This window comes from Neomonachus schauinslandi, chromosome 10, assembly GCF_002201575.2.
Source record: "Neomonachus schauinslandi chromosome 10, ASM220157v2, whole genome shotgun sequence".
In the NCBI taxonomy this organism is placed as follows: Eukaryota; Metazoa; Chordata; class Mammalia; order Carnivora; family Phocidae; genus Neomonachus; species Neomonachus schauinslandi.
Window position 1 is genome coordinate 40,066,985 of NC_058412.1, and position 27,891 is coordinate 40,094,875.

The 27,891-nt window shown below is 36.8% G+C and overlaps 1 protein-coding gene across 1 annotated transcript in view; it reads right to left on the minus strand.

The window, feature by feature from the left end:
• Positions 1 to 27,891, minus strand: part of DNAH6 (dynein axonemal heavy chain 6) — a 214,859-nt gene that overhangs the window by 155,714 nt on the left and 31,254 nt on the right. Inside the window, exons 5-15 of the mRNA XM_021697409.1 lie at positions 22,002 to 22,136; positions 21,795 to 21,915; positions 20,096 to 20,213; positions 17,941 to 18,109; positions 15,609 to 15,725; positions 13,893 to 14,093; positions 11,636 to 11,756; positions 8,232 to 8,383; positions 7,234 to 7,386; positions 5,489 to 5,740; positions 2,401 to 2,529 (exon numbers count right to left, since the gene is read on the minus strand). Coding sequence (XP_021553084.1) covers positions 2,401 to 2,529; positions 5,489 to 5,740; positions 7,234 to 7,386; positions 8,232 to 8,383; positions 11,636 to 11,756; positions 13,893 to 14,093; positions 15,609 to 15,725; positions 17,941 to 18,109; positions 20,096 to 20,213; positions 21,795 to 21,915; positions 22,002 to 22,136 — 1,668 coding nt within the window. The remainder of the gene's footprint in view (positions 1 to 2,400; positions 2,530 to 5,488; positions 5,741 to 7,233; positions 7,387 to 8,231; positions 8,384 to 11,635; positions 11,757 to 13,892; positions 14,094 to 15,608; positions 15,726 to 17,940; positions 18,110 to 20,095; positions 20,214 to 21,794; positions 21,916 to 22,001; positions 22,137 to 27,891) is intronic.

The following is a 27,891-nucleotide window of genomic DNA, read 5'->3' on the forward strand; positions in this document are numbered from 1 at the left end:
CTAGATGACAGAAGAAGGAGATTTCTGTGCAGTAGCTGGTGGAGGGGATGGGGAGATTTAACATGGAAAGAACAGCCTGGCTTCTTCCTCTTTCTAAACCCCTGGGTTGTATATGAACACTGTAGGGAGAAGGACTGCAAGAAAATCAAGAAGCTGTTTTCATAGAAGCATTTTAAAACTGCCTTGGCTTAGAAATGAACAAACCCCCAGGGGGGTTGTTTGCACAGAGATAAGCTAGGGCTTTGAACATTCCATCCAACAGCAGCTGAATACACATTCTTTCCAAGTGCACACAGAACATTCCCTAGGATAGATCATACGATAGGCTACAAAACAAGTCTTAGCAAATTTAAGATTAAAATCATACCAAGTATTTTTTTCAATCAGAATGGTTTGAAATTAGAAATCAACAAGAGGAGAGCTGGAAAATTTATAAGCATGTGGAAACTAAACAACACACTCCTGAACAACCAGGTTAAAGGGGAAATCAAAGGGAAATAAAACAAAAAAAACTTGAAACAAATGAAAACACAGCATGCCAAAATCTATGGGATGCTGCAAAAGCAGTTCTGAGAGGACAGTTTATAGTGATAAATGTATGTATTAAAAAATAGGAAGATAACACACAATTTTACACATTAAGGAAGCTGAAAAAGGACAAACTAAGCCCAAAATTAGCAGAAGGAAGGAAATAAAGATCAGGGTGGAAATAAATTAGAGACCAGAAAAATAGAAAAGATCAATGAAATTAAGAGCTGGTTTTTCAAAAAAGAGGAACAAAATAGATAAACATTTAGCTAGATGAAGAAAAAAAAAGAAGACTTAAATAAAATCAGAGGAAACTTTATACCAGATACCACAGAAATACAAAAAATTGTAAGAGACTACTATGAATAGTTATATGCCAACAATTAAATTATATCACTTAAAAGAAATAGATAAATTCCTAGAAACATATAACGTATCAAGACTGAATCAGGAAGAAATAGAAAATCTAAATAGACCAATAAGGAATAAGGAGATTGAACCAATAATCAAAACCTCCCAACACAGAAGAGTCCAAAAGTAGATGGCTCCAGGAGCAGATGGTTTTACTGGTGAATTCTACCAAACATTTAAAGAAGAACTAATGCCCATCTTTCTCAGACTTTTTCCCCCAAAACTGAAGAGGTGGGAATACTTACTTCCAAAGTCATTTTATGAGATCAGCATCACCCTGACATTATGGATCTAACCTTGTCTTCATTAAGAATTAGAAGTAATTTCCTTAGGCCAGTTAGATCTTCACCCCTATCCCCCAAGTGACTGAGAGCTGCAGAAGGAAGGGTAGACCTGAGGTGATCATGAAAGAAGAATTAATCAAGAATGGATACAGAGTGTGGAAAGAAGGGGACATACTTTTATTTCAGGCTCTGGCTCAAGCAGTGCTATCCTTTCTGACCCAAGATGTGCCCACCTGTTAGTTATAACTTTTTATCAAGCAAAGTTTCCTCAATACCTCACTTCCCACTGCATACTGTCCCATCTTGTAGGTCAGTTAACTCAACCTGGGAACAACTTTGAACCCTAGTTCTCCGATGCACAAATCTCAAGTACCGCACCAGTGACATCGTCTAGAGTCACACTCATTATTTTGCAGATTGCCCCCACCAAGTGCTGGGCTCTGGAATGGACAGCTCCTCATATAACTTTCTGGCCATCCATCTGGGGCTCTGGAATAGATAGGTACATTCCCACGTGAGGTCCAGGCACTCCTCCAAGACTGCTGGAGAGACTAACAATACCTCTCATTGTTGGTGGCTCCCTGGGTTTGACCCTAGGAATCTCTTCTTTCCTATTCTCTTTTCTTTTTGGTCTCTTTAATAACTGTTCAGAGCACTTAAAGCTCTTACTCATTTCTCTTCATTTTTCTTGAGACTTCGAAACCTACCCTTTTTTGGGATCCATCTATTCCCTGCTTAGCCAAATTCTCTTCTTTCACCAAATTGGCGCATCAAACCAGGGCAAATCAGGCAACATTCATGGAATCGTAACACACACAAGAATGTAAAAGAAGCCTGAATATTATTCAAGAAAGACTAGAGGGGCTTTAATTGACCATGTTAAAAAATCCACATACATATTTTAACAAAGAAAGTGCAGTCCCTGGTCTGAGGGTTTACCTATAATTCATCATTATTTTTTTATTAAGAAAGATACTTTGTCTCTCATGTGTACTAATCTTTAAACACTTCAAAGGCAGAGAACACATCATATTTGTATTTCAGACCATTCTGGCACAATGACTAGCACATAGGTGTCCAAACATTGAATGTTAGAGCCACATTCTTGAGGGTGGTTGTGCATCAATGCCATTTCTATGCATATGTTTTAAAAACAGATGTGTAGAGCTGTCCTTACCTTAAAATTCTTCTGATAGGATTTATACTGAAATGCACGTTTTTGAAGATCATCTAGAACTACCTGCAGCTCATTCAACATGAGCTTTATTTTGTCTTGGTCAGCAGTGATATCCAAAATCTGTGGATCCTGTAAAATTAAGATAATTTTTGATTAGTTATTCCTACTTTTGATGTTGACCATTAAATTAAATGAATTCATAAACATTTTCAAAAAATATTTTTCTAATTCTCTTTTCACTCTGATTTTTAGAAAATGTTAAAATGGTTGCTTTTCTTGCATTTTAAAGCAATAGATGTACCTTGTAAAAAAAAGTACAGAAATAAATAAAGAAGTGTCATGGGGACAATATTGTTTTTAAATAGTACCTAATATATTTCCCCCACCTACTTTCATTCCCTACACTTCCTCAACCAGCATGACTTCAGGTAAGGAGAGGAGCATGCAATAGGGAAGACAAGGAAGAGCACATGATATAAGGGAAATTCCTATTGTACATTCATGGAAATAGGAAGCCCTTTGATTTCTGAGAGGTAGGAAGAGAGAAGATAAGGAATAAGTGGTCAGATATCAATTTTCCTGGCTGACCTGTTGAGGTTGAAACCCTACCCAGTGAATGGGAATGGAAAGGTTCAGGAGCAAAGAAGGAACACCTAACTAGGTTTGGGAGAATCTGAGAAATTGGAAGAATCTGAGAACTATTATAACCATAGCTTGGGAGGATAATCTCTGATTTGGCATGGTACTGCATTCAAAATGGCAACATGTTCTAGAAAAAGCTAAGGGAAGTGTCTAGCAGAAGGGCCTTGTGTTTACACTCTGGTGCCTTCATGGCTTGGGTTGGCACTTGGTGGATCATGAAGTTCTCATGTGCCTTGATTCTGGCAATGGGAACCACAGCTAGTACCGGAGGACTAGAAGGAGCCCAAGATCAGGATGAGGAGGCCACAGATCACTTGAGACTGTAGACTATAGCAGAAATGATGGATTACAGCAGGAGGGGCCAACACGGTACCCAAAGAATCAAGAAGGACCCTTAGCTAACAGCTGCTTGGGACCACCAGGCCCAGCCCAGCCAAACTGCACTAGAAGTCCTATGGTCCAAAGGACACTAAGAGGTCTGGATGCCCCCTCCCTCCATCCACCAGGAGGAAATGCACATTTCCACTTACGGGCAAGATGCTGGAGATAATGGTGGCAGGGGTGAAGAAATGCCCAATAGGCATTTTGAATTGAATTAAAATCTATCAGAAAGAGACCAAGCTAGAATGAAATAGACATTTCAAACTGAAATAAATTGCATTATCATCACTTGTCACACTGAGGTTTTTTTTCTCCAACTCCCTCTATCATCAAGAGTAGAGGTCTTGACAGCAAGATGGTATCATTTATAGAAATAATAAGTTTGCAGTTTTTTGCTCAAGAGTGATAATGAATTCATTCCAAACCTTCTATGGAAGAAGCACTTGCTGGAGAGAATCTCTGCTGTCATTTCTGTGTGTGTGCATCATGTTTTTTACAATGCACGATTACACATGACGCACTTGCCAGCACTTTTGCTCTCTCTAGCAATCCACATACATGTATACAGTTAATAGCAGATTATCAACCATTGGAAGCAGACTGCCTAAGCTTGAATCCTGGTTCCTCCATTTATTATGTGTGTGACCCTGCATTACTTAACCTCCCTGTCCCTTTGTTTTCTTCTCTATAAAATATGAATACTAAAACCTATTGGTGTTCTGAGAATTAAATGAGTTAAAACATGCAAACATATATAAGAATGTTCCAAGAAGCATTATTCATCCTTGTCAAAAACTGTAAACAACCCCAATATCCAATATCCATCAATCATGGAATAATTAACTTGTGACATACAATGAAATACTACGTGGCAACAAAGATGGATAAACTACATCCACTCACAGCATCATGGGTGAATCTCAGGAATATAACAAACTAAAATAAAGGACATACTGTATGATTCTATTTAACTGAAGTTCATAACTGAAGTTCATAAACAAGCAAAACTGATTTATAGCATTAGAATTCAGGGTAGTGGCTTCCTTTGGGGAGGAAGAAAAGGCTAGTGATTCAAGGGAATCCTAAAGGTACCAGTAACATGAGTAATGGATACTTGGGTGTGCTCATTTCTGATAACTCATGAAGTTGTAAAGTTATTATAGTTATGTTCAGTTTTTTTCTGGGTGAAAAATACAAAAATATTTCAATATAAAAATAAAAACAATACAAAGACCTTAGAGCAGTACTTGACACATAGTAAGTACACAATAAATATTAGCTACTTTTATGTTTCCATGTCAATATGTATAAACATACTTTGTAATCTTTAATGTCTACATTGTATTCCTTTGAGCAAATGTACCCTAATACCTTTTATTCATTCTCTGTTGATGGACATTGAAATGTTCCCATTTTTTTCTGATTTGATTATAATTTTATGTGCTTTTATACTTCTGTGATCAGATTTAGTTAATATTAATAATAAAATAGTAGATCATTACAAAATTATATTTCTTTTATTAACATATAATGTATTATTTGCAAAATTATATTTTCATGTATGCTGCTTCTGTTAAGAATCACCCAGCTATCTCTTCTAAATTCTTAAAAAATTTCCCTTGTATCTTTTGTATAGCAAAATTGGTACAAAGTTAACCAAATATTCTTCATTACCATTTATCAATGCAGATAGATTCTTCTTCTTCCTAAATGTGAATTTTCTAATATGTACCTAAGCAAATTTTAAAATTGTGACAATAGCTACAAAATATGTTAAAAAGTTATAGAAGCACTCATTTCAAAATAATAAATACAAGTCAGGAGAAAGGAAATATTACATATGCTTTACTTGCAATGGTCTGGAATTTATTCAGTACTTAGAGGTTCAGAAACATGTTCGGTTTTTAATAGCAGCTCAAAGATACTGTTAACGGATTAGAACGAAACCACAAAAATAGAAGTTAAGTCAGGTTAAAATGAACTATGATCCTAAAATAGCTTAATTAAAATATAATAGTCCAGTTTTACACAGATTATTATTTTTTTAAATCCTGCTTTAGCTTACTTGTGCTTGTAGCTTTACTTCATTCACTTCGTTGGTTAGGTCTTCAAGGTCTCTACCCAAATGCTGAGAAAATTGCTTGATCCTTGTTTCTCGGTCACCCACGGATTTATCGATGGCGTTCCGAACTGCAACAATGGATGGCTTCATAGTAGCAAAAACAGCGAAGTCTTCTGGAGGTGTGGGGACCTGATACTGTTCAATGAGCTTGTACATCTGAATCACTACATTGCCTTCATCTTCAAGGCTTTCGATCTAAATAGAAACATTGGTTGCTTGTTAAATATATCAGAGTCTGATTATTCCCTTTCAGTGTTGTCTTCTAGGAGACAGTCACTGTGCACTGTGAACATCTCACATTCATAACCAGCACAGGAGGAGTGTGCTTAATGGTACAATCCCCCTGGCTAAAGCCTGCTGGTTGATAAAGACAGTCGTTGCTACGGTACAGGTAATCAGGCCCAGGAGGTAAGTTGTTCAGAGCTGAGCACAGTTAGTATGACTCTTAGAAATGTTTATTGTTCTCTTCTCTCTCTCTTTTGGTCTCCAGTAGCATTAAACAGTGCCCATATTTGGTTTTCAGGGACAACATGTGCTGGAAGGATGCTCCACTGCAATTATCTGAGCTCGCAGGCATGCATGCTGAGCAGGGATTGTCCCAGAGCAGCCCCTGAGGTATGCACGGGCCATGATTCTGGCTGCATGTTCCCTACTATCCTTTAATAAATACTTTTGCTATCTTCAACGGACTACTAAACATCTTCACTTTGATGTCCTATCTTCAGTGGATGGTGCCTTTCCTAATTTTCTGGGAAGGGACTCTCCAGTTTGGGGGGAACCCTCCTCTTTCACTCTGCCACGTGGCTAGAGCGGGAACAGCCATGTTCACACAACTTGACCCAAACCCCTGGCCACAAGTTGAACCAAGCAGCACAAAATTGGGACCTGGCGAACCCCGCTTAGTCTCCCTCTCGCTGAACATGGGAAGAGTTAGACTGTAGGGGTTGGCAGAGGCTATTTGCTTCCATGTGGAAACAAAGCATGTCCTTGACACGAGAAGAGAACTGCACAGAGGCTTTTATTTATTTTTTTCAAGATTTTATTTATTTATTTGAGAGCAAGAGAGATCACGAGCGGGGGTGGGAGGGGCAGAGGGGGAAGCAGGCTCCCCGCTGAGGAGTGAACCTGATGCAGGACTCAATCCCAGGACCCTGGGATCATGACCTGAGCTGAAGGCAGCCGCTTAACTGACTGAACCACCCAGGCGCCCTGCACAGAGGCTTTGAGAGAAATGATTCCCAACCCTTCGCTTGGGAATCACAATTCCATGATCACTGATCACAAATAAGAATTGCAGGAAATTGTGACTGAGAGCAGTGGCTTTGTGGCCAGAGACTCAAAGTCGAGCTCCACCACAAACTTTGTGATCTTGGGCAACATAACTTTTTTCAGTCCCTGTTTCCTTATCTGGGGAATGAGAAAAAATTATCTACACTTCTTAAGTTTTTGTGAGGATTAAAAATGTAATAACATATATAAAAAACTTAGCATAATTCCTGACTAGCAGTAAGTTTGATCAATGTTAGCTCTCATTATTGCTGTGATGTAGGGCGTTCACTTACATTGTCTGAAAGTGTTTCTGATATTTTGACCACTGTTTATTGACCTTCAGTCCCTCAATTTCTCTTATTTGTCTTCCTTATCTACCACAAGGACTGGAATATTGAGTTATATGAAAATCAACTCACCCTTTCCTGAATTTCATCAAGAAATACTAAGCTGTTAACATATTCTATGGTGGTTGTTGGAACAAACTCAAGTTTATACTCTGCATCTTGTGCCTCAGAGATAATGGCATCCACTTTTTTCTTGCTTTGACGGGGAAGCATGTAATTTAGCACCTAGGAAAGAAAAAGAAAATGTGAATCATAACTATTTAAATATTTTCATTTCATTAAATATTTTAAAGAAATCCTAACTGAATGTTAAATCAGCAGCTCTGTCTTCTGTAACCTACAGTAGGGTCAGCAGAGGTTTTCTGTAAGGACTGGATCGTGACTATTTTAGATTTGCAGGACAGACACAGTCTGTGTCACAAGTACTCAACTCTGCCCTTGTAGTGAGAAAGCAACCATAGGTAATACAAAAGCAAATTGTCATGGTTGTATGTACAACACAGGTGGCAAACTGGATTTGCCCTGTGGGCTATAGTTTGCCAGGCCCTGCTTTACACCATTGTCTCGTTGGAGGTATTTGAGAATATTACAGGTATACTCTGGCTCCAAAGGAAGACATGAAAGTTATTGCAGGATCCATACAAATGTCCTCAGCAATACCATTCACTAAAATATAATCAGATCTTTAGGGACAGTTTCAGAGCAGGAAATGATGTCCTAAACTGGATCTCAGTATCATTAAGTCAACAAACATTCCCATTAGAACACTGAGCTGTTATAGTGGTGTCTCTTGGGCAGGAAGCCTTGAAATGCTCCAACAAAGGAAAACGAAATGGGAGTAAGAGGCTAGTCTGAGGCCTGCAAGTCCCCTCCCTTCCCTCAACTGATAGCTGACTATGCTTGGGACAGAACAAATATGGGGCTTTTCTTAGGAATTAAGGATGCCCAGTAGGTTATGTTAATTTTAACATATTTGCAATACTACAAAATAAAGATAGTCTATTTGTAGTAGAAAAATTGTAACATAATTATAGAGACTATAATTAAAGTTTTTCCTTGTTTATAGTTACCTCCAAGCATCGCAAAGGTGATGGAATTAGTTTTTCTTTTAGCAGCTTTGTATCAATGAGCAGCAATCCTACATTTCTGGTAGGTCTCAGAGCTACTGCATCCTTGTGCTGTCTGTGATATTTTTCCAGTTGTACTCTAAAAAACTCAACATCTACATAAAATTATCATATAAAGCATAAAATATATTAAATTTTAAAGGATCATTATGAAATACATTAAAAATCATTGCATTAATAAATTTATAGATGTATTTATAATGCTATTTTCCTGATGTATAATACCTTGAATAACTTCAAAATGTTAATTCATAATGCTTTATATTTTATTCTTGTACTAAAGAAAATAATATTCAATAATGTAAATACATTTTCTGGCTCCTACCAAGAGATGGCAGATGAAAATAATTTGTAATTGTATTAGAGGATCTAGTCTGGAATGGACTGGATCTTAGAGTCAGGTTGGAGTTGGGCTTCATGGAAGGGTTCTCCCACATGGCACCTCCATATAAAGCATTCTGAGGATATTAATAAGCATAGCTGGTTATCTCCATTCCTTTTCCCAACACCTCTCTGCCAATCCTGCTCCCACATCACGGCTAAGGCTTTGTCGATGTGCATGTGCCATATGCTGCAGTTGCATTTTAATAATCTTCCTATTTTCATTTTCTCCCTTCTCCAATCTACCTGGAACCAGTGGAGACCTGATTACCTTTGAATACAATTGTATCATACTGTTGGTCAAAAACAGCTCTTTATAATATACATGTAATACTAAACTATTCTGCCTGTCTTTAAAAATCTTGTACCCTCTGGGCCTGTAAAAATTTAGCTAACTTTGGAGTGCCTGGGTGGCTCAGTTGGTTGATCAGGTCATGCTCTCAGGGTCATGAGATTGAGCCCCACATCAGGCTCTGTGCTCAGCATGGAGTCTGCTGGAGATTCTCTCTCTCTCTCTCCCTCTCCCTCTGCCCCTCCCTTCCTAAAATAAATAAGCAAATCTTAAAAAAAAATTAGTTAACTTTATATCTAAGTACTTCCTCCACAGATTGATTTCCTTACTGCTCTCTATTCTCTTTCTATAGCCCTCCTCCACCATCCCAAAAAGGAAAGGGTGTTGATTCTTGTCTTTATTCATGTCATCTCCTCTCCTGAATATAAGGGTCAGTTTGACATAGTATAAAGAACAGTGTTAGAAAACCTAAGCTCAAGTCTTTAACCCATATTTAGCTTTGGTTAAGTCAATCTTTCTGAGTTAGCTTCAGCTTCCTCATAATACACAAAAGGGTCAACAGTTATCTATCCTACTCACTTCAGAAGGTTTAGATGTGTATATTTTTGAGAACTGACAAAATGAGGATATCAAGTAATCTGAGATGTCCTCTGGTAAAAAAAACCTGTATAATGTGGCTTGGTCTAGTATTTTCCAAACTTATTTGAACACAGAGTATTTTTTCATGGTATCATGTAATTATCCTTCAGAATAGTGGTCCAAGCATTGGAAATAGAGTAGATCTATAAATGACTCCAGTGGAAAGGGAGCGATAACTCCTTCTAAAATCCTAAGATTTTTTAAAAGTGAAGAAACCCTATGAGTGCTATTAGACTCCATTGTGAGAGCCAACACAAGAATAATGGGTACACCAAAAGGAGAAGAGAAGAAGGAAGTAGAGAGGTTAAAGAAATAACAGCTGTGAACTTCCCAAACCTGGGGAAAGAACTAGTCATACAAGTCCATGAAGCCAATAGATCATTTTACTATATTAATGCAAAAAGACTCTCTCCAAGACACATTATCATGAAGCTGTCAAAAGCCAATGATAAAGAAAGAATCTTAAAGGTGGCCAGGGGAAAAAAAAGAAAGTAACCTACAAAGGAACCTCCACTACACTATGAGCAGATTTCTCAGCAGAAATTCTACAGGCTGGGAGAGAACAGAATGATGGATTCAAAGTATTGAAAGATTAAAAATTGCCAGCCAGGAATACTCTATCTAGCAAAGCTATCCTTCAGATATAAAGGAGAAATAAAGACTCCCAGACAAACAAAAGTTAAGGGGGTTCATCACCACTAAACCTCCCTTACAACAAATGTTGAAAAGAGCTTGTCTACCTGAAATGAAAAGATAAAAATACACAAAACTTTGAGTAAGGTGATAAACAGAACCACAAAATTGTAACTCTATTTTAGAATATGATGTTAAACATTTATAGCACAAAGATTAAAGGAAAAAAGCATTACAAATAGCTATAGCTACATATTTTGGTAACAAACTCACAGCATATAAAGGGATAAAATGTGGCAACATAAATATAAAAGGGGAGGAGAAAAATAAAAGAACTTATATAGGCAAATGAAGATAAGTTACTATCAGCAGAAAAAGGACTATTTTATCTATGAGACATTTTATACAAACCTCACAATAACCACCAAACAAAAATCTAGAGCAAAGACACACACACACAAGAGGGAGAAATTGACCAAATCATCATAGAAAGCCACCAACCTAAGAAGGTAAACAGAAACACAAAGAAAGAGAAAGAGAGATACAAAACAACCAGAAAATAAAAAATAAAGTGGCAGTAGTAAGTCTTCATATTATCAATGATCATCCTAAATGTAAATGGATTGAACTCACCCATCAAAAGGCACAGAGTTGCTGGCTGGATTAAAACACAAGACCCAAACTATATGCTTCATAAGACTCATCTCAACTCCAAAAACAAACATCAACTCAAACTGAAGAGGTGGAAGATGATATGCCAAGCAAGTAGTAACCAAAAGAAAGTGGATGTACCCATTCTTATATCAAACAAAATAGACTTCAAGCCAAAAATCGTAATGAGAGACAAAGACCATCATATAATAAAGGGGTCAATAGATCAAGAAGATATAACAATCATAAGTATATATGCTCCCAATATCTGAGCACTGAAATGTTTTAAGCAAATACTGACAGATCTTAAGAGAGGAATAGACAGGAATAATAGAGGACTTTAATACCCCATTATCAGCAATGAATAGATCATCCAGACAGAAAATCAACAAGAAACAGAATTGAATCACACTTTAGAACAAATGAACTTAACAGACATATATAGAACATTCTTTCCAACAGCAGAATATACATTCTTCTCAAGTGCACATGCCACATTCTCCAGGATAAATCATATTCGAGGTCACAAAACTAATCTTAGGGAAGTTAAGAAGATCAAAATCACACCATGAGGTGTGGAGAGTAATTCTACATAAAAGAACCCAGAAATGAATAAATTCTTGACTTTTATCAGGCCGACTCTTTTGGGCCACAATTTCTGTCACTACACACCAACAAACAGAAACCTACAATACTATAAACCTTGACATCTCTCTCAAAAATAATTAGTAAGGACAAATGGAAAACTTACCAGGTTCTTGAAGTTTAAGAGCTTGTAAGTCAAGACTTTCATTTTCCTTGAAGAATATCTGAAACTTTTCAAATGTAGCTGCATATAATTGGGCAGATTCAAATGCTGCCTGTATGGTTTCCTAAATGTTATAAATAAACAGACAAGTAAAATTATATTTTTTCTGAGCAGAATTCAATTCAATATAATTAAACAAACAAACACAAATGTCTTCTCTGTGTCCAACACTATGCTTTGACCAAGGGATACACAAGTGAGGGAAGATACCATCCTTGATGTCAAAGGGCAGTTAATGGATTCTCTTACAAAATTAAAAAAAAAAAATCTTCAAATCTGACTTTTGAAGAACTGTTCCTTATAATTAAAAGGAATCATACTAATAATTTTTTAAATCTTAATTCCTCAATCCTTGTCTTTCATGACCTTTACATTTTTGAAGAGTATCTCATTTGTGTGTGTGTGTATGTATATGTTTTATAACTTCCAACACTTAGATTCAGTTATACATTTTTGGTACTAATACCACAGAAATGATGTATGTTCTCAGTGCACCATGATGGAAAGCACATAATGTCAATTTGTCCCATTACCCATGATGTTAACATGTTGGTTAATCTGGTGTCTGTCAGGCTTCATCACTTACTACTTTCCCCCTGAAATCAATAAATAGCTTATGTAGAAGTACTTTGAGACAAAAATCCTGTTTCTCATTATACTTTTGCATTCTCATTTTAGTATGCATTGGAGATTCTTAACTGTTTCTATGATAGCCATTGGGGGTGATTTGTCTTTACATTTTCCTTCTACATTTATTAGTTGACATTCTGCTGTAAGGAAAAGCTTTCCCTTTTCATTCAATTCATTCCTTCATTCACAATATGGACTAATATGCTTTCATTTTATTCAAGAGTTTATGATACTTTTATAATCAGTATTTATTTTTATGGTCAATTTGTCCAATTTGTCTCAGGGAAATGCTTCTATGGCCTTGATACCTGAAAGACTATCTTGAATAGATAAAAATTTTTGATTCACACTTTCTTCCCTAGAGTTTCATTAAGAAATGCTATTTCATTATTGTCTTGCTTTACACATTGTTTTTGAGAAGTCTGATGCTGGTCTAATTCTCTTACTTCGTAAGTTATTTGATCTTTGTGCTCTGAGACCTGGAGGAATTTTTCTTTAGCTTTAAAAGCTAATAGTTTTAAGAGGCTGTAGGTCAGAATTGATTGTTCTGGATCAATTTTCCAAGGTACTCTGTAGGCGCTTTCAATATATAGATTTAGGGTTTCTTTTCTTGGACTAGTTATAAATGTTCTACCCTATGTTTTGTTTTTTCTCCTTCAGAGATGCCAATTAAATGTATGTTATTTCTTCTTTGACCATCTCCTATTCCAATTATTTTCTCTCTGACCCTTTTACTTGTCCATCTCTAGCTTATTTTCATTCTCTTGGTTGTTTTTCTGTCTTTCTTCTATTCTCATTTTTCCTATCATTCTCCTATAGTAATTATTAAATTTCCATTTGAGTCATTCTCCCTTGGTCACAATGTAATTTCATCTTCATTTCAGAGATGAATGTTAATTTCCCATTTCTATTTTTAATTTTGAATTTTGATTCAATGTGATTTTACACATATTCAAATGCTTGTTTGAGGATATTTACTCTAGTTGGTAGTGTACCTTTTGTTTCAAGGTTTTTTGGGAGGGAAAGGAAGGAATATTCATGAGGTCTTTTAATCTTCGCTTTCTGTTTTCTCCTTATAGTAGTTTTGCATGAATTTAATATATCTTCATTTCCTCAGCTTATGGATCTGAAGTGATTTATGAGATTTATAATACAAGGGTAGTCTGTTCCATCAGTGTAGCAATGAGCAGATTATTTAATTTTTTGGCTGTGGGGAAAAAGTTGTGTGTACTTTGATTTTTTGGTTCTCTTTAGTCTTGTAGGACCTTAAGTTTTCACCAGTTGCTTCATTTCCCCTACACCACCCCAAGTTTAAATAATGGCTCTTCTTTCTTCTTAATCTTATCTTCTCCCCTGGGAGTGAGGGAATGATGCCATCTCAGATAACTTGCACTTCTAAATCCTTCTCTGTAGTCAGTGCTCTGATCTACTAGGACTTTAAAAAAGAAATCACTTTACCATTTAGAAATTAAGTAGCATTCAGTTTAAAGATAAGAAAGGATGAAACTTTATTACTCAATTGAGAATATTAAAGATTGAGAATATTATAAAATAGTAAAAGTAAATGTACCTTTATTTGAAGGATAATAGTGTGAAAATTCTTATCATCATCAAATACTGCTGATAGGCTTGGCCCAGATCCACAGGTTTTTTCTTCAAGTTTGTTGTTAATGTAAGGTCTGGTAAAAGCATTGAAATATGTATCAGGTACAAGGTTAGGAACTGATAGCACAGTGTTTTGAAAGTGATTAATTGCGCCAGAAATACCATCCTGTTAGACAGAAAAACATAAACATAAATGTAAACATATAGGATTATATTTATGAATAAGTTTGAATTTTTTGAAATGCTAAAATAAATAACTCATTCAACAATAACAAATACTGTGTTGATTCTGAGTTCATACAAATCATGTGAAGAACATGAGTTTTCTGGCCGAGAAGGGACATTCAAGAGCCCACTGCCTCTGCATGGAAGCTTCTGAGTAAGTCCCCAACCAGAGGGAACTCAGCAGTCCACTTGTCCTTATAAATATCCTAAAATAACCTATCTGATAAATTACAGAATCACAGACTACTGATTTGGAAGGAACCTTAACACTCACCTGCCTTCTCATCTTACAGATGCATAAATTGAACCTTAGAGTGGTAAGTGGTTTCCCCAAGGTCAAATAACCCATTAACTGTAAAGGCAAGACTAGAATCTAGAGATCCTGATTACTAGTGCTTTTGTGCTACAGTATACCAGGAAATATAGACTCTGATTGGTTTACTAATCTATACATGTACACAAATGAAGAGGACAGAATTCTAAGATGGCCCCCAAGATTCCCTCCCTCTGGTGTATATGCCTTGTACAATCCCTTCCTCTTGAATATGGAGGGAGGGAGGGACTGTAAATATGATGGGATGCCACTCCCATGATTAGGTTACATTATATAGAAAGTTAAAGGAATTTTGCAGATATAATTAAGGTCCCAAATCAGTTGACTCTGAGTTAATCAAAAAGGTATACCCTCGGTATGCCTGACTGAATCAAGTGAAAACCCTTAAAAGAGGGATTGTGCCCTTCCCAAAGGAGATTTTCTAACTGGTCTTCAAGAAGCAAATATCCATATTGTAAACTGATTCTAGAGTTGGCCACATGGCAAGGAACTACAGGTGGTTTCTAGGATCTAAGGGTGGTCCCCTGCCGACATCCCTCAAGAAAACAGGAACTTTAGTCCTATACTTATACCTATACAACAACTTGAGGGAACTTAGAAGTGGATCCTTTTCTAGTCAAGCCTCTAAGAAGACCTCATTACAGCCAATACCTGAATGACTGCCTGGGGAAGCTTTGAAACAGAGGATAAGCTAAGCAGTGCCCAGACTTCTGACCCACAGAAACTGTGAGATAGCACATGGTTGTTGTTTTAAGCTGCTACATTTGTGGTAATTTGTTACACAGCAATAGATAATTAAAATATTTTCACAGATGCAGCATACCTAAAAAGATTTCAAAAATTGTACTTACTATAGTCAATTCTAAATTTTGTATAGCATATGTTCTCTAGATGGTGTACCCTACAAGCTCCCAATCTGTCTCAAGTTAAAGAAAAGGTGCTAAACTTTTAGACAGCTTTTATGTAGATGTAATGCTGTGCACAGAACAGTACTTTCTCTTTTCCTTATGATCATTTTGAAGGAGGGACAAGAGCAAACCCGCCAATCACTTGACAGTAAAACAGTTGCTTCATTTCCCAAAAAGGTACTTATAGATGGATGCTATAAGAAGGAACACACACCAGAAAGTCTTCCAAAGAAGGTTCAAATAGTAATGATTGGACTGTCAAAATCAGTTCTGTGAGAAACATGGGGATGAGAGACTCATCTTCTTCCTGCTTTTCCACCACAGAGGTCCCCTGAAATGAACACATTTGCAGTGTGATAAAGATGTAAGAACCAAGGTATAAGATAAAAGATGCCTGTATTACAAGAAGCATGTAAACTGGAGCATATACAGTTAGTTGATTTCATAATGTTGGCTTGTCTTTCAACAAATATTACCATAGAAATTAAAAAATAAAGGCCAACATTAAAAGACTACACAATAATGTAAAACTTCTCTCCTTATGAAAATGCTATCAACAAAATGGAAAGGCAAACAAGCTGGAAAAATATATCAGTAGTGTATAGAGAATATAGGAGATTGATAATATTTAAATAGAAATATATTTGATATACTCAATAGAAATGTATACTAATATAACAATTGATATATAAATAGATATATACTAAAATACGAATGTACTTAAACGGAAAAATGGGCAAAGCTCATAATCTGACATTTCCTAAAAGGATGATACAAGTGATCAATCTCCTTGTTCTTATACTCAAGATAGTTTACTCGGTAACAACATTGATTATTTACTGTGTGCCAGGCAGTGCTAAGTATTCATGTACCCACATCAACCATATGAAGCAGATATCATTATTACCCCCATGAGAAAAATAGGATCTGGAGAAGGTAAGACATTTCATTCAGGACCCACTGGTTATTAAATGCCAGGCCAGCACTCAAATCCAGGTCTTTCTGACCACCAACCTATGCTCTTATCCCTGCACTGGGGTGACAATTAAAGGAATATAACAGTTAAAAGCAGTGATGTACTACTTTACAACCATCAGACTGACCACAATGAAAATGAATGATAATATCTACTGTGCATGTGGTTCATTCTCAAACATTGCTAGAAAGGTTGTAAATTGACACAAAACTTTTTGGGAAGTTAATGCATCAGTATCAAAAGCACATTTCTGACCCAAAAATTCCATATCTAGGAATTTCTTCTAAGGGGAAAAAATCATAGATGTGTGAAAAATGTATGGACAAGGATGTTCTTTGCTTATTTGGAATAATAAGAAACAAAGATGTCTTTGCTTATTTGGAGTATGAGAAAGTGATCAACGATAGAAAATTACTTAGCAGATGTACAGCTGTTATATTTCTATGTGAGAATATTATATGGAAAAATACATATTGCCTTTGGAGATTTTTCACAATACATTGCTAAGTGGAAAAAGAACGTGTTAAAGCAGTAAGTATGGTACCTTCTTTCACTTGGGAATAGTTATCTTTGGATAGCAGAGGATCCTTTTCTTTGTATATTTCTGTGTTCTTCCAATTTTCTTCACTTAACATATATTACTTTTATAATTAGAAAATAAATGTTACTTTCAAAATATAATAGTACTCAGAAAAAGGAGGAATTGAGACTAGGGGAGGAGAGAAAGTAATCAAAAGGAGTATGCAACTAAAATTCAACTTTTGGAGAAAAGGGAAACTATGGCAAAGAGCATGCAGCCTTGAAACTTCATAGCTGGGTTTCCTGGGGAGGCAGTTGAAAGGTGCAGGTAGGAAGCTCGATGAAACCAGGTATGCATGTTTTGCTATGTTTTTAGGTATCTGGCATGAAGTATTAGATAGAATGGAGCTAGGGGAAGCTTATTGGGAAATGTGGATATGAAATGATTTCTCTCTTAGCTATGCTAGAATGCAAAGATTTGTAGTACTTCATCTCAAATGTCTCAAATTGCTCTGTGTCTCTAGAGATCAACATCCTCCCAAGAGGTTATCCACTCAAAGCACAAAGGTTTGCTTCCATGATTTGCTTCTTCTCACCCCTAAACCATTGTTTATCTTTCATTTATACCACCTTCCCTGCTTTTCTCTGCCAGTTCATGCCCATGATGACCCCCAAACCATAAGCTTCTTGGGGGCAGGAATCCTGTCTATGCTTTTCATCACTATAAACCCAACAACCAGCACAGGGATTGGTACATAGTAGGTACTTAAGAAATATTTGTCCAGTGTACACATGAATAGCCGTTAGCAAATTCCTATGAGACAGACAGCAACATCTAGCACTAGCTTGCCTGTATTATTAGGTATTTGGTGATATGGTGATTTTCATTCTGCCATTTCAAATGCATATGGTAAGCTCTGATTGTCCTGTGAAATCTAAGCATTTCTGCTACTTTTCAAGTACATAGAAAACAGTATAATTCATAGGACATAGTAAGCATGCCTCAATAAATGCTGACCTACAAATTTTCTTAATTTTTGTCTGAATATACCTTTTTCTCAGTGACTTCAGGCTTCTCTTCAGTAATCCATTTCTGAATGACATCTGCTGAAGGTGTTTGTTTTAGCTTGTCAGTAAGATAATTCAAAAGAGAGTTAACAGAATTTACTGTTAGGATGTGCATTGTGTTCTCAATTAGATAGTCATTTAGACGGATAAAGCTTGAAAAGAAAAAAAATACAGCTTCAGTTTTCTATATTCACTACTATGAAAGTGACACTAAACCAAATATTTTTGAAAGTGACACTAAACCAAATATTCAAAATTTAAAATATCATAATTTCTCTTTGAATTTCCATTTATGTTATAATAACAGAGACTTACTGTCCAAAAGAGTTATTCTTGGACATTCTTCATTTTAAAACACAAATATATTCAAATATATAGCATCAATTTAGCTGGGTATTCTAACTATCCAAAAGTATATTTAATGAGCAATATAGCTGGTATGGAAAATGCACCCAGATCATCTAGCCAAAAGGGCCATAAGATTCTTTATGACCTCACTGATATGAGGAATTCTTAATCTCATGAAACAAACTGAGGGTTGCTAGAGTGGGGGGCTGGTGGGACGGATGGGGTGGCTGGGTGATAGACATTGGGGAGGGTATGTGCTATGGTGAGTGCTGTGAATTGTGCAAGACTGTTGAATCACAGATCTGTACCTCTGAAACAAATAATGCAATATATGTTAAGAAAAAAAAAAGAAGAAGAAGAAGATAGCAGGAGGGGAAGAATGAAGGGAGGGAGATTGGAGGGGGAGACGAACCATGAGAGATGATGGACTCTGAAAAACAAACTGAGGGTTCTAGAGGGGAGGGGGGTGGGAGGATGGGTTAGCCTGGTGGTGGGTATTGAGGAGGGCACGTTCTGCATGGAGCACTGGGTGTTATGCACAAACAATGAATCATGGAACACTACATCAAAAACTAATGATGTAATGTATGGTGATTAACATAACAATAAAAATTTTTTTAAAAAGATGCTTTAAAGAAGAAATCAGAAAATAAACAACAGCTGTAACTCACATTCTAATGGTAAAGGTGTGAAATCTTTGCTCTTGCATAAATGTGGTTTGATAGCAACTGCTAACCCAGAGATGCAGATTTTATGTTTCCTTACTTGGGTATTTAGAATAAATGTTTATTTATTCTGAATAAAGGCCAAGGGGCCTCTGTGACCTGTACTCTGACGGTGGCCTCAGGGATTGCTCCATTGACCTCTGTTGTGACACAGCCATTTTTATCATATTATTTCATATATAAACCAGTACGCAGTTAAGATTTATTAAATATACAGCTGTCAAACTTGGACTAAGTTAGTGGGCACTGAGGAACAATAACAGTGTTCTATCGTGCCACATAAAACTTTTCAGATGATGTCTGGTGATTTCGTTTGCAAGTTATTTGTAATGATGAGGTTTTAGAATGGTGGGAAATCCAAACTCTAGAACAATGTCAAGACCCAGGTGAGGCTCTGGAAGGAAGGCTTTTCACCCTGGTCTCCCACGTGCCAAACCCGCCTTAGGGAGAGGGTGGAGTTTTGTGTGGCAGTGCTTGGCTATCTGTCATTCTTTTTAGATTTTTTTTTTTTTTTTTGACAGAGAGAGACACAGCGAGAGAGGGAACACAAGCAGGGGGAGTGGGAGAGGGAGAAGCAGGCCTCCCGCCGAGCAGGGAGCCCGATGTGGGGCTCGATCCCAGGACCCGGGGATCATGACCTGAGCCGAAGGCAGATGCTTAACGACTGAGCCACCCAGGCGCCCCTCTGTCATTCTTTAGTGACCACACCGAGGTAGTGGGCTCTCCAGGTTCACTGGAGGAGGCCCACAACTCTCTCTGTACCTGACTTCTCCTCACCACAGCCTGCACCATGCTTGCTCCAAGGAACAGGGAACAAAGCTTTAGAGACCAAAGGGGAGCACTCAGCCTTGGGCATGCCTTCCACTCTCCACCAGCCTGACTCCCAGTGGCTGCTCTGTTGGGTGGCAGTTGGATGTGTGAGCTTCTGGGCCTGCATTCAGGTTACCATATTCCCCAAATCTCTCATCATTATTAGTGAATCCTTTGATGAAGGCTTTAATTTTTAATGAAACTTGAGAAGCCTGGATGCTCTAATTTTTCTTGAAAAAGAGAATAATCATTTACCACGTTAGCCTCAGGCAGTGATGCCTTTTGCTGGCCTGCTCTGTGTATGTCATTTTGTCAGAGTCTGCGTAAGCAGGCAACTCAATGAGACCTCCGACGTCTTGTATTTTATAATAATCTAAGAACAATAGAAGACACAATGTTAAGAATTCTTGGGTAAAAATTCCATTTCTTTCAATGTGGATTAAAAGATGAGTAAAATTCTTTTTTTATGGCTGAAAAGTATTCCATTGTATATACGCATACTACATCTTCTTTATTAATTTATCTATCGATGGACACTTGGGCTGCTTCCATAATTTGGCTATTGTAAATAATGCTGCTATAAACATAGGGGTGCATGTATCCCTTTGAATTAGTGTTTTCACATTCTTTGGGTAAATATCCAGTAGTTCAATTACTGGATGATAGGATATTTCTAGTTTTAATTTTTTGAGGCACCTCCATACTGTTTGTCACAGTGGCTGCACCAGTTTGCATTCCCACCAACAATGCTCAAGGGTTCCTTTTTCTCCACATCCTTGCCTACACTTGTATCTTGAGTTTTTTATTCTAACCATTCTGGCAGGTATGAGGTAATAATCTCATTGTGGTTTTGATTTGCATTTCCCTGATGATGCTAAGTGAAATAAATCAGAGAAATACAAATATCATTTCACTCACATGTGGAATCTAAGAAACAAAACAAATGAACAAAGGGAGAAAAAGACCAAAAAACATTCTTAACTATAGAAAACAAACAGATGGTTACCAGGAGAGATGAGTGGAGGAATGGGGGAAATAGGTGAAGGGGATTAAGAGTACACTTATCATAATAAGCACTGAACACTGTATGTTAACTACATTGGCATTAAAATGGAAAAAAAGGTAAGTAAAATTAAAAACCAACAAAATGTAACCAAGCATTTTGTCAAGCAATTTATCATTAACCAAATGAGATATTTCAAACTCTAGAAAACAGCCCAGTTATCCAAAAGAATTCCACATTAAAAGATTTCAACTCAACAAAAGACTGCAGACAGTTCATTAATATTCCCCTTACTCAGATTTGATCTCTATACCATGCTACCTCTTTCCCAGGAACACCTCTACCCTCCTTTTCCACCTGAATTTTAGTTATTCTTTTACAGTTCTTGTCACCTGGGGCCAACCTGAGATCCACCCAGTTGCTTAATTTTAACAAACCTATTGTCCGTACTGGTAGGTTGGACATACCTTTAAGCAAAGAGGCCCTGATTCCTCTATAAAATGCTTATGAAATAAGGGTTCTGTAACCAGTTTAAAATATTATATATAAGCAGTGGTGATGCAAGGAAGATGCAGTATTTACTGTGTTTTCCCCCCTCTACAATATATACTGAATTTATAACATATCAAGTAGACACTTAGAAAAACTGAAAAAATATTTAAACTTAAGAAAAGTAGAAAAAGAGGGCGCCTGGGTGGCTCAGTTGGTTGGGCGACTGCCTTCGGCTCAGGTCATGATCCTGGAGTCCCGGGATCGAGTCCCGCATCGGGCTCCCTGCTCAGTGGAGAGCCTGCTTCTGCCTCTCTCTCTGCCTGCCTCTCTGCCTACTTGTGCTTTCTCTCTGTGTGTCAAATAAATAAATAAAATCTTAAAAAAAAAAAAAGTAGAAAAAGAGTTAATTTTTTAGAAAGCCATGACTTCTGATCTATTGAAGTATTTTCCCCTTCATACCCTCAACAGGTTTATGTAGACAGTCATCAGGAATAAATCCTGCGGCACGAAGAGCAATTCGACAAGCCTTCCTGACCACATTTTTTGCCTCATTTCGAAATTCTTCTAGGCGCTCTGTCACCTAGACATTGATGAATATGCATAATTAGTAATAGCAAAGTAGCAACAATGAAAAAAAATCTTGAAACTATAGACAAAATTCCTTACCTCTTCTAACCGTATGACTTGTGCAACTTTAAATTCTTGCAGGGTGTAGGTATGACATTTTTCAATATGACAAAGTCCCATAAAACTCAAGTGATAGCATAGTTCATTTATTTTAAGAAGAGCTGGTCGCAAATACTGCATGAAAATAAAAATCTGTCATTAAAGAAAGCCCTGTCTTTTGAAAGAATAAAAATATTCGGAAAGCAAGAATGGTTATTAAGGAAAATAAATAGCTCTATGTGTTAACTGTAGCTATAACTCCAAAGTGCATACATTAAACAGGAACACATCTGAAACTTCTTCTGAAAGCATTCTTTGTCTTTCTTTTGTTTGTTTTTATTTAAATTCAAGTAGCCAACATACAGTACATCATTAGTTTCAGATGTAGAGTTCAATAATTCCTCACTTGCATACAACACCCAGTGCTCATCACATCATGTGCCCTTTTTAATGCCCATCACCCAGTTACCCCATCCTCCCCTCCCCTTCAGCAACACTTAGTTTGTTTCCTATAGTTAAGAGTCTCTCATGGTTTGTCTCCCTCTCTGATTACTTCCCATTCAGTTTTCCCTCCCTTCCCCTATGATCCTCTGTTTCTTACATCTCACATGAGTGAAACCATATGATAATTGTCTTTCTCTGATGGACTTATTTTGCTCAGCATAATACCCTCCAATTCTATCCATGTTGATGTAAATGGTTAAGTATTCATCCTTTCTGATGGCTAAGTAATATTCCATTATGTGTGTGTGTGTATGTATATATATATATATATATATATATATACTTCTTTATTCATAAAAGTATCTATCTATCTATCTATATCTATATATATAGATCTTCTTTATCCATAAAAGCATTCTTTGAATTATCAGATTTAATTTGTTTGAATTCCTTTCTTTTCATTTTGAGTATGTGTCTTTTAGCTATGAAATTGCAGGCATGTAATGGAGGACTGGGCAATGTCTTAAATTTCACTATGTTTGATGAATGGCTAAGAGACTCATCGTGTTATCTTAAGGACTTTACAATGTCCAGTCACCCTGGTAATGAGGGGCCCATCTACTGACCTAAGAGGCTATGACATAGGACAAAACCACTTTGAATTAAAAAATTTTTAAAGTTAAATTTTTTAACTTTAAATTTTCAGAGGTGACAAGTTGCTGAAAAAGAAAATTCAGTCACCATTAAGAACATATTTATGGGGCACCTGAGTGGCTCAGTCGGTTAAGCACCTGACTCTTGATTTCGGCTCAGGTCATGATCTCAGGGTCCTGGGATTGGGCCCTGAGTTAGACTCTGCACTCATTGGGGTGTCTGCTTGAAATTCTCTCCCTTTGCCCACCCCCCACTCGCTCTCTCTCAAATGAATAAATAAATCTTAAAAAAAAGAACCTATTTATTTATTTATTTGTGGGCTGGAATAATGAGTGGAAGTGTTTGTAAAATTATGTTACATAATATTAACTTAATCTTTCTCTATGCCACAATCATGGGTCAGAGTTCTAGGCTGTTGGCTTCTAAGACACATGTTCTAACAATGTTCCACTATCATTCACCCTCACTTGTAATCTAATCAAACGAGTAGCAGTCATATTTAAAAAGTTAACGATTTATTTGTGATTCTGATTTATATGTTATATACACCAAGCTATTGGACTCTTTTCTATGTGATTCCAAAACAGGACAGACAACAGTTATTCAGACCAACATGAAACAGTGCTTTATTTATTTGAAGTACAAACATAGGGAAGTTATAATTAGTAGAGTTCTAAATGAAGGGTTTCCTGAAAAAACATCTAGGAAGTCAGATAGCCCTTTAGGTTTAGCTCATGGAAGAATTTGCATGATAAAAGAAGAAGCAAAAGTTTAGAAACTAAGTCTATGAATTGAAATAAGTAAGATACTACCTAAATTAACATGAGTATAGGAGTAGAGAGGAGAATGCGATCAAAACCTGACAGGGAAAGCAAGAAGTCCAGGGTACTCTGGGGAAAGCCCTTGAACCAAAAATATAAGTTCTATTCAGTACAGGGACAAAGTGCAAGGATCAAGGTGGAGAGCAAAACTGATATTGATAGTCTGCCAAAATGTGAGAGGAGTTTGACAGTGGAAATTTTTTGGAAGAAAAAATATGTAATCTAAGAAATTACTTTGGCTTAACTTAAATATCATCTGGCTGTCCGCATACAGGACTGTTGTGAGAGCAGCTATGAGCACAAGAGAGACTGCGGGTGTTTTAGTAAATTTCAGACAGAATCTCGGGTTCATTCTCAGGCTGCTAAATCCATAGTACTTTTTGAAGGTGATAAGGATTACATATTATTTTAAGTTGTTAGCAGGACTGTAACAGGAAGAAGAACTTGTCACTTTGAGGGTGGGTTTCAATATGTAGACTGAGAAGCTATCATTTTTGTCTGCCCTGGACAGACCTACCTCAGACCTACCTCCAATTCTTCTGGGGTTAGAATCCCTCTTTCTTTTGGGAACCCCATTACCGTGTGGTTTTGATAAGGCTGACCCCTCCCTTTCCCCATCACAGGAATGAGGAATAGGCACAAACCCAGGCCTGGCTTATCAGAGTACACCTGGCTGTGCAAGGATTGGCTCAGGACTGAACACGTGACCAAGCTGAGTCGCTCAGTGTTCTCTCCAGCATCTCCCGCAAGAGGTGCTCTTCTCACTCCAAGAGCCAGCTGTAACTAGGTCGGGAAGGTGGTACTCATGGAAGAGCCCAAGCGAGAATGAAACAGGGAAATACAGAGCTGGCAGATGAAGAGAAAGAGGAAAAAATAAAGATGATATTATTTGAGCTTCTGAATTCAGCCAGGCATAAAGGTATGTTCATCCCTTGAACTTCCTTATTATATGAGCTTTTGTTTGTTGTTGCTGAAGCTCATCGAAATTGAGTTTCTGCCAGTTGCATTGAAATGAGTGTTAATACTTTCAGAGGTAGAAAATCATTGTTGTTAATCTGGGGGTTGGTCACTGGGTCAGAAAGCCCTAGGGAAACTCAGAGACTAGAGCCTTTGGAAGATAAGTGCGGAAGAGCTGTAAGAAAAATCAGGGCCATGCTGAGGCACAGCATCTTTGGTTGGAATGCAGGAATCCTTTGGATTTACTAATTTTGCCTTCACCACACCACCACAACTTTAATTTACCCTAACCCTAGTCAACAGAACATTTGGGTGAGCTGAGCAATTTGACACTTAGAGAGCCCACTGGAGCTATATTGGTCATGCCCCGGCCAGAGGATCTGGGCTCGAGTTCTCATGCACATTTCTGACCCAGAATAGAAAGGGCTACAGTAAAAGGTACATCCCTTCATAAGCGGAGGAATGGTTATATAGATCTATGAAATTAAGAGTAGTTTGCAAAGCAATGGCTCACTAAAAATAAAAAATGGAAACATTTTAATTACAAAGTAACATTCAAATTAAAATAAATGAGTGTTTGAGAATGTGAGAACTAAAAAAAAAAAAAATTGCCTGAAAGTATCATATGCAACAAAATTACACATTATTAGAAACCAGCAGGTTAAAACCATGTGCAGCACTAAATAATATTGAAAAATTAATATTAAACACACACTTAAGTTTAAAGAAAAGTGAAACTTGGAAATGTAGGAGACTAGAAGACACTTGAATTCTACAAAACAGTAAAGAAAATGGCTCTTCATAAACTCTTTCAGATCTTCATAAACTCCTTCAGAAGACAGAAGGAATATTTTCCAACTCATTCTATAAAACCAAACACATCACAAGAAAAAAAAAAAAAACTATAGACCAGTCTTCCTTATGAATATCCATGCAAATATCACTAACATAATACTAGCAAACCAAATCAAACAATAAAGGGATTATATACCATGACCAAATATGATTTATCCCAGGGATACAAAGTTGGTTTAATATCGAAAGATCAACTATTATAACAAATCATATTGTTATAATAAAGGGCAAAAACTGCATGATAATCTCAATAGATGCAGGAAAAGCATTTGATAGACTCATCATGGCTTCACGACAGAAACAGTCAACAAACTAGGAACAGGAAGAAACTTCCTTATAGCATCATGCTTAATGGTAAAAGAATGAAAGCTTTCCTTCTAAGATCAGGAACAAGACAAGGATTTCTGCTTTTTGCCACTTCTATTCAGAAGGTTCTAGCCAGGGAACATAGGCAAGAAAATTACAGTCATCCAGATTGGAAAGGAGTTGTAAAACGATATCTATTTGCAGATGACTTATTCTTGTTCATAGAGTATACAAGAAATACACACACACAAACACACACCATACTAATAGAATCAGTAATAAATTCTGCAAGGTTTCAGAAAACAGGCTCCATATACAAAAATTAATTGTATTACTATATAGAATACACACATATTTATAAATATACTATTTATATATTCTATATACCTATGAGATATATATATATGTATATATATATATAATTTTCTGCTTCTTTGCAGAAAATGACAAGATTATCTTAAAATTCATGTGGAAATTCAAGGGGCCCAGAAGACATACACTCCCAATTTTAAACTTAAAATGCAGATAATCAAAATTAAGAATTTTGTGCTTCAAAGGATACCATCAAGAAAGTGAAAAGACAACCCACCAAATGGGAGAAAATTTTTGTAAATCATATAACTGATAAGGGACTTGTATCCAGAATATATAAATAACTCCTACAATTCAAGAGTAAAATGAAAAAACTCAATTAAGAAATGGGTAAAGTATCTGAATATACAGTTCTCCAGATAAGGGAGTATCCAAGAAATACACACACACAGAGTATCCAAGAAATACACACACACACACACACACCCCATACTAATAGAATCAGTAATAAATTCTGCAAGGTTTCAGAAAACAGGCTCCATTTACAAATAGTCAATAGGCACATGAAAAGATGCTCAACATCATTAGCCATTAGGGAAAGATAAATCAAAACCACAATGAGATACCACTTCACAAGCAGTAGGAATGACTATAATGAAAAAGATATAATGGTGAAAACAGAGACAAACTAAAGCCCTCATTTGCTGTTGGTGGGAATTTAAAATTGTGCAGTAGCTTTGGAAAATTGTTTTGCAGGTCCTCAAAAGGTTAAACATAGAGTTACTGGTGACTCAGCAATTCTACTCTTAGGCATATACCCAAGAGAAATGAAAACATACATCCAGACAAAAACTTGTACACAAATGTTCATAGCAGTATTAGCCAAAAAGTGGAAGCAATCCAAATATCCATCAATAATAGATGGGTGGGGGGCGCCTGGGTGGCTCAGTCGTTAAGCGTCTGCCTTCGGCTCAGGTCATGATCCCAGAGTCCTGGGATCGAGCCCCGCATCGGGCTCCCTGTTCTGCGGGGGGTCTGCTTCTCCTCTCCCACTCCCCCTGCTTGTGTTCCCTCTCTCACTGTGTCTCTCTCTCTCAAACAAATAAATAAAATCTTTAAAAAAAATAATAATAATAGATGGGTGGATACATAAAATATGTATATCCATACAATGGCATATTATTTGCCAAAAAAAAGAAATGCTATGCTATAACATAGATGAATGTTGAAAACATTATGCTAAGTGAAAAAAGCCAGCCACAAAGAACCACATATTGTACAGTTCCATTTATATGAGATGTACAGAATAGGCTAATAAAGATGAAAAGTAGATTAGTGGTTGCCTAGAGCTGGGGAGGGGATTGGGAGGAGTTGGGGAGAAATGTAGAGTGATCACTAATGGGTAATAGGGTTTCTTTTTGGAGTGATGAAAATGTTCTAAAATTGACTGTGGTGATGGTTAATCAATTCTATGAATATAATAAAACCACTGAATGGTATACTTTTAATGGGTGAATCGTACAGTACATTAATTATATTTC